This window comes from Borostomias antarcticus (assembly GCF_949987555.1).
Source record: "Borostomias antarcticus genome assembly, chromosome: 24".
NCBI classification, from domain to species: Eukaryota; Metazoa; Chordata; class Actinopteri; order Stomiiformes; family Stomiidae; genus Borostomias; species Borostomias antarcticus.
In genome coordinates, this window is record NC_140257.1 from 2633514 (window position 1) to 2646030 (window position 12517).

Here is a 12517-nt window from a genome sequence, read left to right on the forward strand (position 1 = left end):
TACTGGAGTATATGTTAGGTTTGAAGACCTGTCCTGAAGTTGAAGCAGTCCTGAAGCTCCCAAGTACAGTGGATTCTCATGTAGATTATTGACTTAAGGTGAATATACTGTAACATTACAATAATGCATATTTGTTGGCAAAGGATGGATACAGTGTGATAAACCTTGGCCTGGTTATCCTCTAGCAGAGACAGGTTAAGACCTGTAGGAACCAAGTAAACAGGCCTTTGTACAGACCTCTAACCTGCCACAAAGAGTGTCTGAAGTTGTCAGTGATGTTTGGTGTCAGACTCAGGATGTCCTCCAGTCACTTGTCCTGCTAATGCTGTTTCTCCACAGACACCCAGTTTAGACTAGAAACCAGAGGGAAATGACTCCAACTCTCATACATGACTATTATTGATATGTGGATCTTATAACCCTGGTACAGTTGATTAATAACACCCAGGACAGTGCATTATTGATTAATAACACCCAGGACAGTGCATTATTGATTAATAACACCCAGGACAGTGCATTATTGATTAATAACACCCAGGACAGTGCATTATTGATTAATAACACACAGGACAGTGCATTATTGATTAATAACACCCAGGACAGTGCATTATTGATTAATAACACCCAGGACAGTGCATTATTGAATAATAACACCCAGGACAGTGCATTATTGATTCAGAACACACTGGACAATGCATTATTTGCGTATTAAAGGGAATATTTTGTTGGATATAGAGAGACAAACTCATAACACATATGTATGGCCTTCTTAAGACAGTATTGGTTAATATGGAGCAAAGATATTGTATTACGCTCAAGCATTTTAGCGTTATTTCAGTTAAACTGAGATTTCTGGTTAGAAGGAAGCTCTAATATCAGGTCTAGTTCAGCAGTGGATTCAGAAACAGACCTGCAAACCTGAGAAGATAAAAGAAAACCATTACAATGACCATCAGGCACAGTCAGTTGTAGTAGTTGGTGAAACTTTTCTGTGACAAGAGGAGTCTCACCTTAGCTAGCAGGCACCAGCATCCGCCCTGTGAAATAAACACAGAGGGTGAAGAGACAGAGGTGACAGAATCACTATGTGATATTTCAACAAATAAATCAACATTGCTGCCACCATCCACTGAACACAGGAGCAGTATTCTTGAAAAATACATCTCTCAATGTATCAGTGAATCTTTCTTACATCATGATTATTTTACAGTGTGCTGCGTACATAACACACACATGACTGTGAAGACTGGATGACTATGAAGACTGTACATGTTCTCTACACACAGATGACTATGAAGACTGTACATGTTCTCTACACACAGCTGATGACTCACCATTGGATTTCTTCTTCTGGTAGTAGATGAGTCCAGCCAGTGCAAAGACCAGTCCCAGCACCAGCCCAGACGCCCCGATGGCGATCTTATTCCTCTCAGACTCAGGCAGGGACGGGTCTGTCAAGGAGAAATGACCCTTCTGTTAGCATGTGATGACACTGTAGCTGTCCTGTATGTAGCTTCTGACAGACCACCATCTATCATACGCTAGCACACACAGTCACAGTCAGGGTCATTCAGGTACCCAGCCACAACACAGCACTCGTACCCTGCTCACCTGAACTCACCCCAGCACACCATGACAACACCCTAACAACAGCTGAGCAGTGAACTCACCCTAGTACACCATGACAACACCCTAACAACAGCTGAACAGTGAACTCACCCTAGTACACCATGACAACACCCTAACAACAGCTGGACAGTGAACTCACCCTAGTACACCATGACAACACCCTAACAACAGCTGAACAGTGAACTCACCCTAGTACACCATGACAACACCCTAACAACAGCTGAACAGTGAACTCACTCTAGTACACCATGACAACACCCTAACAACAGCTGAGCAGTGAACTCACCCTAGTACACCATGACAACACCCTAACAACAGCTGAGCAGTGAACTCACCCTAGTACACCATGACAACACCCTAACAACAGCTGAACAGTGAACTCACCCTAGTACACCATGACAACACCCTAACAACAGCTGAACAGTGAACTCACCCTAGTACACCATGACAACACCCTAACAACAGCTGAACAGTGAACTCACCCTAGTACACCATGACAACACCCTAACAACAGCTGAGCAGTGAACTCACCCTAGTACACCACGACAACACCCTAACAACAGCTGGACAGTGAACTCACCCTACTACACCATGACAACACCCTAACAACAGCTGAGCAGTGAACTCACCCTAGTACACCATGACAACACCCTAACAACAGCTGAGCAGTGAACTCACCCTAGTACACCATGACAACACCCTAACAACAGCTGAGCAGTGAACTCACCCTAGTACACCATGACAACACCCTAACAACAGCTGGACAGTGAACTCACCCCAGTGCTTCACGAGGGGTCTGTCCAGGCTGGCGTGCTCCACCATGCAGGAGATCTTCTCCCCGGATCTGGGCGTGTACTCCAGTTGGGAGTGGAACTGGTAGTACCAGTCACCGTTGACCGACTCCTCAGTGGAGATCACGTCTGAGGTCACTTCCTGTCCATCCCTCTTCCAGGTCACTCTGATCTTTTTGGGGTAGAAGTCATAGGCGCTGCACACCAGCATGGCAGGGTGTCTGCCACTAGAGGGGGTCACTGAGAGAAGCTTGACAGAGGGCTCCACTGATAGTGGAGGAAAAACAGCAACACATTAGTTCATATAACACTATCATTCATATCATATTGATCAGGGTTCTGTTCTCTATTAATTAACTCTATTATTGGTCTTTATTATATATACTGTATTATTGGTCTTTATTATATATACTGTATTATTGGTCTTTATTATATATACTGTATTATTGGTCTTTAATATGTCTACTCTATTATTGGTCTTTAATATGTCTACTCTATTATTGGTCTTTAATATGTCTACTCTATTATTGGTTTTTAATATGTCTACTCTATTATTAGGGGCCAGGCAGCGTAGCTGCCGGAACCCTATTGTATTTGCCTATATTATTATTAGGGGCCAAGCCCCGAAGGGGGCGAAGCCCTATTGTAATTGATGGTATTATTATTATTATTATTATTATTATTTATCTGCCATGGAAGTCTATGGCAGGCCCTATAACCGACTGGTCGCTTTTTACGAAAATCGGCAGAGTCATAGAGGCTTAGGCCCCGCAGCAGTGGAGCAAGTCTCACATCGATTGGCCAAAAGGGGGCGCTATAGCAGCCGACTGAAGTTGCGAACTTTGAACAGGCATATCTCAGGCCCCGTTTGACCTACAGACATGACAATTTGCACACATATGTCTCTCCTCATGACGAACAAATTTGCCTCAAGGACCCATAACTTCCGGTTATATAGATTTTCCGCCATTTTGAATTTTTTGAAAAACGCTTAAAATCTATCTCCTCCTAGAGACTTTGACCAATCTGCATGACATCTGGTACACACAATCTATGGAACAATATCTAAAATTCCATCTCGGCAAAAGTTGAAAAAGTTAAATATAACAGCAACTATGAGCCAATTAAATTTGCAGAGGGCGTGGCTTTTCACATAAAGGGGTATCATTTCTTAAGGGTTGTGCAGAACACCATGCCACTTTGTAGACATCTCTGCAGATATAACCTGAGGCGGCCACTGCATTATTGGCCCAATAAAACCAAATGGGGGCGCTAGAGAGCTCATTTTCATTTTAGGCCTAACCGCCATGCAGAGTTTTCCGAAAAACAGTACAGTGGTACGACGGTATGTCTAATGGTGACTGGAGAAAGAAGAGCCTGCTTGGCCACATGGTGGTGCTATAACAAGCCAAAATACATAAAAGGGGCTAAAATGCAAACTTTGAACGGTCATATCTCATGCCCCGTTGGAGGTAGATTCTTGGAAGCTTTGGAGGCATATATGTCTCATCAGGTTGAACAAATTTGCCTCAAGGAGCCATGACTTCAGATTAGGTTAATTAGCAACAAATAAGCATTTTTGGAAAAACACTTGAAATCTATCTCTTCCTAGGAAGTTTTGTCAATCTACATCAAGCACAGTTTATAGAATCTAGCAATGAATATCTTAAGTTTCATCTTGGCATTATTTACAAAACTTGATGAAAGTAGCCACTGTGAGCAATTGAATATTGCAGAGGGTGTGGCTTTTCACAAAAAGGCATATAACTTATGAAGGAATGCATCGAACACCACAAAACCTTGTGTTCATATCAACACTGTCAGCCCGAGGCAAAGCCTCCGTTACTGGCCAGAATAAACTGTATGGGGGCGCTAGAGAGCTCATTTCCTGTTTAGGCCTAACCGCTTGGATGGTATTTCCGAAAACAGATATAGTAGTACCAGAGCATATCTTGAGGTAACTGAAGAAATATGAAGCAGTTAGGCCAAAGTGTGGCGCTATAACCAGCCAAAATACTTAAAAGTGGCTTAAACGCAATTGATTGCTGTAGCGCCCCCCGTGGCTAAATGGGGTTCATAATGCTTGTATGGGTAGCGGATGGCATGCTCTACAACTTACTAATTGGGCACAACACTGTCAGATTACATTTTGATGTTTATATAAGAATTGATGTGCAAAGGGACCCCCATTGCACTTTCATTGTATTTTCATTGCTAGAATTAAACCAATGTGTCGTCTCTTCTTATATGAAGAATGTGCTTGTTTAACTGAAATAATCAAGATCACTACAATTGAATGCATATGGACTCCACGTTAGTTTGACAGTAGTCATTCAGGTCAATTGGATGGAAATGTAGACCTTAAATTACATAGCCTACTTACACCAAATGTATGGGTAGGAGAGGGGCATTCTTCTGAAAACTGTGAGGTTAAGAGAGAAACAAGAATTGTGAGTGTTGTTCACATATTGCTGAATTGTCAAGCTATCCTTGCAGTGATACTTGATGGTAAAGGTGTTACTCCCAGGCAGATGTAAGGCCTGGACAATGACCAGGTGGGATGTTGACATGCAGAGAAATAGTCACATGCATAGCTCAAATGTGGCTATGGCAGATGTTAGCCATGTTTCTGTTACACAAATGCAATCAGCGTTCATAAAGAATTGATGTGTGTGTACATCTTTAAAGTCTGCTTTAAGACTGGATATTGTGTAGAGCCATTGTAAATGAATTGGCTTTTGTAGGAGTCAGTGTGTGAGAGGCATTTAGTGTAAAATGTGACATAGGTAGAGAGGTAATAGTTGGAGAAGGGTGCAAATGAGATTAAACTAGGGAATGTTATGACAGGTTTGATGGGAAGGTTAGTTGTCCAAAGAGTAACGAGTGCAGTGGTGTGTATTGTATGTGGCATGGGTGACAAACTGGATGGTAGAATGGTAAAGAGTATCAAGTTTGGATAGTGTACCTTTTGCAGTATATAGCTTCACACTTCAACCAGGGAGAGGGTTTTAGCCTTTAATCTAAACACTTCATCCTGGGAGAGGACAGTAGCCCACAGACTACATAGCCTACTTACACCAAGTGTAGGGGGGGCATTCTTCTGGAAACTGTGAGGTGTAGAGAAACAAAAGTTGTGAGTGTTCTTCATAGGTAGCTGAATTATCTGACACTCACTTGACATCATCAGATGAATTAACTGTGATTGTGGTTGTATGATGATGCTGTTGCATGAATTTAACCTGATGTACCTTGTCAGGTGACAAAGACAGTCACATGCATAGCTCAAATGTGGCTATGGCAGATGCCAGCCATGTTTCTGTTACACAGATGCTATCAGCGTTCATAAAGAATTGATGTGTGTGTACATCTTTAAAGTGTGCTTTAAGACTCTGGATATTGTGTAGAGCCTTTATAAATGAACTGGCTTTTGTGGGAGTCTGTGTGAGAGAGGCATTTAGTGTAACATGTGACATAGTTGTATAATGATGATGATGATCATGGTGATGATGATACTGTTGCATGAATTTGACCTGATTCACCTGGTCAGGCGACATAGATGCTCACATGCATAGCTCCAATGTAGCTATGGCATGTTTTCCTCGTTGGCTTTGATGCGTTCGTTGCGCTTGGCCCCGTTATTGCTGCTTGCAGCTATATTTATTATTATTATTATTCTCCTTCCACTGAAGTCTAACTTCCCATGGACAAAAAATCGCCAAAATTTGCACAAAGCTCCAGTCCTATACCCAAAGTCCTCAACCTGCATTGTAGGTCAATAAACCTGAAGGTGGCGCTACAGCAACAGTCTAAAGTTTAAAACTTTAAAAAAATCATAACAAATCAGCCATAGGGGCTATCACTGTAAAACCACCACGTGAATGTAGTCCCAAGTGAGACAAAACTTTCATACGCTTTGACCTTGCAGGAATTTTGAAGTCCATCACTCTGATTTCTTCATAAACTGTAAAACCTATCAAACCTATCTCCTCCCACATTTTTTGTTCAATTGACACCAAAATCGATCTACTGTATCTTCAGACTGTCCTTACCAAACGATCCTCACAGATTTTTGAAATATGAAAAATAGAGCCCACAGCACTTCAAAAAGTTTTACTGTTAACAGTTCTGTATAGTTCCTATTAATTCTCGCCAAATCAATGTCTGATCATCCTCATAAAGAGTGACAACATTGGCCACATATCCAAGATGTAGTATGATTTTTTTCAGAATTTTATCTCAAAAATTGAATTTTTAAAAATATGTTTAATTCTGTCCTCTGAAACCAACACTTCATACAGAGAAAACTACATTACCCACAATCCAACGCAAGCTCCACGAATCTGAGACATCGCTGTTGGCAACCCTACCCAACCCCCGCCGAGGATTACAATGACTAAATTGATTGATTGGCAACTGACTGAGTACACAGCTGCTGAAGTTAATGTTCAATTATGAAAAAAAAAAGCTAACAAAACCTGTAACCCACATTTTTCAATCAATTAATACTAAAGTTGCTACACTGGATCTTCAGACTGTCATTCACAAACTCATTGACCAGATTATTGAATTATCAAAATTGAGCTTACAATGCATTAAAATGTTTTACTTATTATTATTATTCTCCATCTTCCACTGAAGTCTAACTTCCTGTGGACAAAAAATCACAAAAATGTGCACATAGCTCCAGTACTAAACCCAAAGTCCTCAACCTGCATTGTAGGTCAATAAAGCTGAAGGTGGCGCTACAGCAAAAGTCTAAAGTTTAAAACTTTAAAAAATCATAACAAATCAGCCATAGGTGCCATCACAGTAAAACCACCACGTGAATGTAGGCCCAAGTGAGACAAAACTTTCATACACTCTGACCTTGCAGGAATCTTGATTATTATTATTATTCTCCATCTTCCACTGAAGTCTAACTTCCCGTGGACAAAAAATCACCAAGATTTGCACATAGCTCCTCCAGTAGTATACCCAAAGTCCTCAACCTGCATTGTAGGTCAATAAACCTGAAGGTGGCGCTACAGCAACAGTCTAAAGTTTAAAACTTAAAAAAATCATAACAAATCAGCCATAGGTGCTATCACTGTAAAACCACCACGTGAATGTAGGCCCAAGTGAGACAAAACTTTCATACGCTTTGACCTTGCAGGAATTTTGAAGTCCATCACTCTGATTTCTTCATAAACTGTAAAACCTATCAAACCTATCTCCTCCCACATTTTTAGTTCAATTGACACCAAAATTGATCTACTGTATCTTCAGACTGTCCTCACCAAACGATCCTCACAGATTTTTGAAATATGAAAAATTGAGCCCACAGCACATCAAAAAGTTTTACTGTTAACAGTTCTGTATATAGTTCCTATTAATTCTCGCCAAATCAATGTCTGATTGTCCTCATAAAAAGTGACAACATTAGCCACATATCCAAGATGTAGTATGATTTTTTTTGAGAATTTTATCTCAAAAATTGATTTTTTTAAAATATGTTTAATTCTGTCCTCTGAAACCAACACTTCATACAGAGAAAACTACGTTACCCATAATCCAACACAAGCTCCACGAATCGGAGACATCGCTGTTGGCAACCCTACCCAACCCCCGCCGAGGATTACAATGACTAAATCGATTGATTGGCAACTGACTGAGTACACAGCTGCTGAAGTTAATGTTCAATTATGAAGAAAAGCAAACAAAACCTGTAAAAATTAATAAACATATCTCATCCAACATTTTTCAATCAATTAACACCAAACTTGCTACACTGGATCTTCAGACTGTAATTCACAAACTCATTGACCATTGTTGAATTATCAAAATCGAGCTTACAACGCATCAAAATGTTTTACAAATGTTTTACGATACGAATGTACAAAATGAACATTGGAATGTCAACTTTCTTGTTGTCCTATTCTCTCGCTTATTGCTCCTAAACTTGTCGGAAATTGCCTGGCCCCGCCTCATCGCTGCGAAGCAGCTTTAATTATTATTACTATTATTATTATTCTCCATCTTCCACTGAAGTCTAACTTCCCATGGACAAAAAATCACCAAAATTTGCACAAAGCTCCAGTACTATACCCAAAGTCCTCAACCTGCATTGTAGGTCAATAAACCTGAAGGTGGCGCTACAGCAACAGTCTAAAGTTTAAAACTTAAAAAAAATCATAACAAATCAGCCATAGGTGCTATCACTGTAAAACCACCACGTGAATGTAGTCCCAAGTGAGACAAAACTTTCACACGCTTTGACCTTGCAGGAATTTTGAAGTCCATCACTCTGATTTCTTCATAAACTGTAAAACCTATCAAACCTATCTCCTCCCACATTTTTTGTTCAATTGACACCAAAATTGATATACTGTATCTTCAGACTGTCCTTACCAAAGGATCCTCACAGATTTTTGAAATATGAAAAATTGAGCCCACAGCACATCAAAAAGTTTCACTGTTAACAGTGTATACAGTTCCTATTAATTCTCGCCAAATCAATGTCTGATCATCCTCATAAAAAGTGACAACATTGGCCACATAACCAAGATGTAATATGATTTTTTTCAGAATTTTATCTCAAAAATTGAATTTTTAAAAATATGTTTAATTCTGTCCTCTGAAACCAACACTTCATACAGAGAAAACTATGTTACCCACAATCCAACGCAAGCTCCACGAATCTGAGACCGCTGTTGGCAACCCTACCCAACCCCCGCCGAGGATTACAATGACTAAATCGATTGATTGGCAACTGACTGAGTACACAGCTGCTGAAGTTAATGTTCAATTATGAAAAAAAAGCTAACAAAACCTGTAACCCACATTTTTCAATCAATTAACACTAAAGTTGCTACACTGGATCTTCAAACTGTCATTCACAAACTCATTGACCAGATTATTGAATTATCAAAATTGATCTTACAATGCATCAAAAATGTTTTACTTATTATTATTATTCTCCATCTTCCACTGAAGTCTAACTTCCTGTGGACAAAAAATCACCAAGATTTGCACATAGCTCCAGTACTATACCCAAAGTCCTAAACCTGCATTGTAGGTCAATAAACCTGAAGGTGGCGCTACAGCAACAGTCTAAAGTTTAAAACTAAAAAACAAAATCATAACAAATCAGCCATAGGTGCTATCACTGTAAAACCACCACGTGAATGTAGTCCCAAGTGAGACAAAACTTTCATACACTCTGACCTTGCAGGAATTTTTAAGTCCATCACTCTGATTTTTTCATAAACTGTAAAACCTATCAAACCTATCTCCTCCCACATTTTTTGTTCAATTGACACCAAAATTGATATACTGTATCTTCAGACGGTCCGTACCAAACGATCCTCACAGATTATTGAAATATGAAAAATTAAGCCCACAGCACATCAAAAGGTTTTACTGTAAACAGTTCTGTATACAGTTCCTATTAATTCTCGCCAAATCAATGTCTGATCATCCTCATAAAAAGTGACAACATTGGCCACATATCCAAGATGTAGTGTGATTTATTTCAGAATTTTATCTCAAAAATTGAATTTTTAAAAATATGTTTAATTCTGTCCTCTGAAACCAACACTACATACAGAGAAAACTACATTACCCACAATCCAACGCAAGCTCCGGAGACATCGCTGTTGGCAACCCTACCCAGCCCCCGCCGAGGATTACAATGACTAAATCAATTGATTGGCAACTGACTGAGTACACAGCTGCTGAAGTTAATGTTCAATTATGAAGAAAAACAAACAAAACCTGTAAAAATTAATAAACATATCTCATCCCACATTTTTCAATCAATTAACACCACACAACTTGCTCCACTGGATGTTCAGACGGTAATTCACAAACTCATTGACCAGATTGTTGAATTATCAAAATCGTGCTTACAATGCATCAAAATCTTTTACAAATGTTTTACGATACGATATGAATGTACAAAATTAACATTGGAATGTCAACTTTCTTGTTGTCCTCCTATTCGCTCGCTTATTGCTCCTAAACTTGTCGGAAATTGCCTGGCCCCGCCTCATCGCTGCGAAGCAGCTTTAATTGATCTTGAATATGTCTACTCTATTATTGATCTTTAATATAACTGTGTAGATTCATCATGTTTGTTTCTAGATCTCTCTTAGTCCCAGAGGTGACCAGTAATGCAGTCCACCAGTTCTGAATGGTGAAAAACAATATCATCCTCCCATCCCACAAGATGAACACATCATCATTAAATCATCATCAGGTCAATGTTGCTTTATATCCACCAGACAGAAGCTTCATTACAGGTTTTGTAGTGAACAGATGAAAGAGGTGTCGTATCATCTGGTGAGTGAGAGATGTGATGTTGTTGTGGTGAGGAGGGCAGCTCACCTGTCTTCTCCAGTACGGCAGGGAGGTAGCTCTCAGCGTGGTTCTTGCAGACACCCTCCAGCACCCCTCGCCAAACAGCCATGATAGCAGGATCATCATTCCAGATCTTAGCATTCTGCAGACCAAACTCAGTGTATCCCTCAAACCTGCCCTTAGTGCTGTTGAACCTGATGAACTCAATCTTATTATAAATATAAGACTGTATGTACTCATGCGGTTGCTCTGTAGAGTATAAGCAGTGGTTCACCCAGTAGTTCTCATATCCACCTGAAATATTGAAGAACAAATAATGCATAATTACAGTTTTCATCTGCATTCATTACACACTTTATTTTCTCATAATTCATGATAATCATGTCAAAGAACAATTCAGAAACATTTAATACAAATGTTATATGAAACAATATTCAACAATAAGATCACTGTCATTAGTTAATTGATGGAAAGCTAATTATACCTGGTAATACCATAGACTTTATACAGACTGTATTATACAGACTCACGGTGTGTAGTTTATGATAATGTAGCCTACCTGCTTTTTGCGTGGACAGAACCACAGCCATGCAAATGGAAAACACAGTTGACAAGGACATGTTCCTCCAGCGTTCAACTTCTCAACTAGATGAAAGAGAGCAGAGCACTCAGATAATAAACTGACTCTTAACCAAACCAACCAATCTCTGCTTCAGAAAAACACATGTCACATGTTGCTAGGCAGAGGTCAAACATTGTACGTTCATTATTACTGTATGGTCGGTCACTAACAGTTAATTCTCAATCAGAACACAGTCATTTACATAAATACAGCATTGTTTTTAAACATTGACAAACATTTAATTCAGTTTTACTTTGTATTGAGTTAGAGCGTTGTTTACTCATCATGTTTGGCTCTTCAGGCTGTCACACTCAGTTCTCCTAAATTCAGCCATGCCAACCATATTGACAGTGTTACAGCAACAGACAGACATATCTCTTTATAGGGCAGCACAAGGAATAGCACAGGTATCAACTGACCACTTAAAACTCAATTAACCAATTACATCCAAATCAACAATATCCTGAGTAGCCATTTTGGCCAGTCGTGCAAGGTTTCCTCAGCAAAACAAGGTCTGAGCTGATCCGTGCCATGCCTATGCCACAATGTGTGTATCTGCTTATGGACCGTGTGCTTGGGATCAAATGAGATACCGGGAAAATGATTCATGTTTACAATATGGGAGGGACTGATGTCGAAGAGCAAGCTCTGGAAACATTTGCATCTGGAGAAGTGTTTCTGTCTGAAAACTACAAACCTGAAACATTATGATGAAAGACTATGATGTATTTCCACCAAAAATGTTTTATTTATCAAGCAAAGCATGTAATTGTTGTTGATGTCATTTCTTCACAGAGAGGAGAACTGAGAAGACTTGAATTATACACTGAACTGAACATTTCTTTTCTCTCTCTTTTGTCTCTTGTGTAGGACCCTTGGACCAATCAGATGAGTCATTTCCAGCCTCATCATCTGTATCTAGGTAGACGCTCACATGGCTGTTCAGGCTTGTAGTGTAAATGCACAGTGGATGAGAATTTAGGAGGTAACGCAGGGATAGAATACATAGAGTTGGGGTGTCAGAGGCCTCTCACATAAAGGTCTTTATGTAAAAAGAAGATAATGATCATCAGATTGATGGGGACTTGAAAGTGTACAGTACATAACATGAAGCCTATAATGCCATTAGGGAAGTGGC

The 12517-nt window shown here is 39.7% G+C and overlaps 1 protein-coding gene across 1 annotated transcript; it reads right to left on the reverse strand.

Annotated features, from left to right (window-relative positions):
• Positions 1 to 1011: 1011 nt before the first annotated feature.
• LOC311325216 (HLA class II histocompatibility antigen, DQ beta 2 chain-like) lies at positions 1012 to 10866 on the reverse strand (the record flags this gene model as incomplete). The annotated part of the gene is made up of 4 exons (XM_084457885.1): positions 1012 to 1037; positions 1335 to 1451; positions 2406 to 2687; positions 10785 to 10866. 4 exons carry the CDS (start codon positions 10864 to 10866, stop codon positions 1012 to 1014), a joined length of 507 nt encoding a protein of 168 aa, XP_084314011.1.
• Positions 10867 to 12517: the final 1651 nt, after the last annotated feature.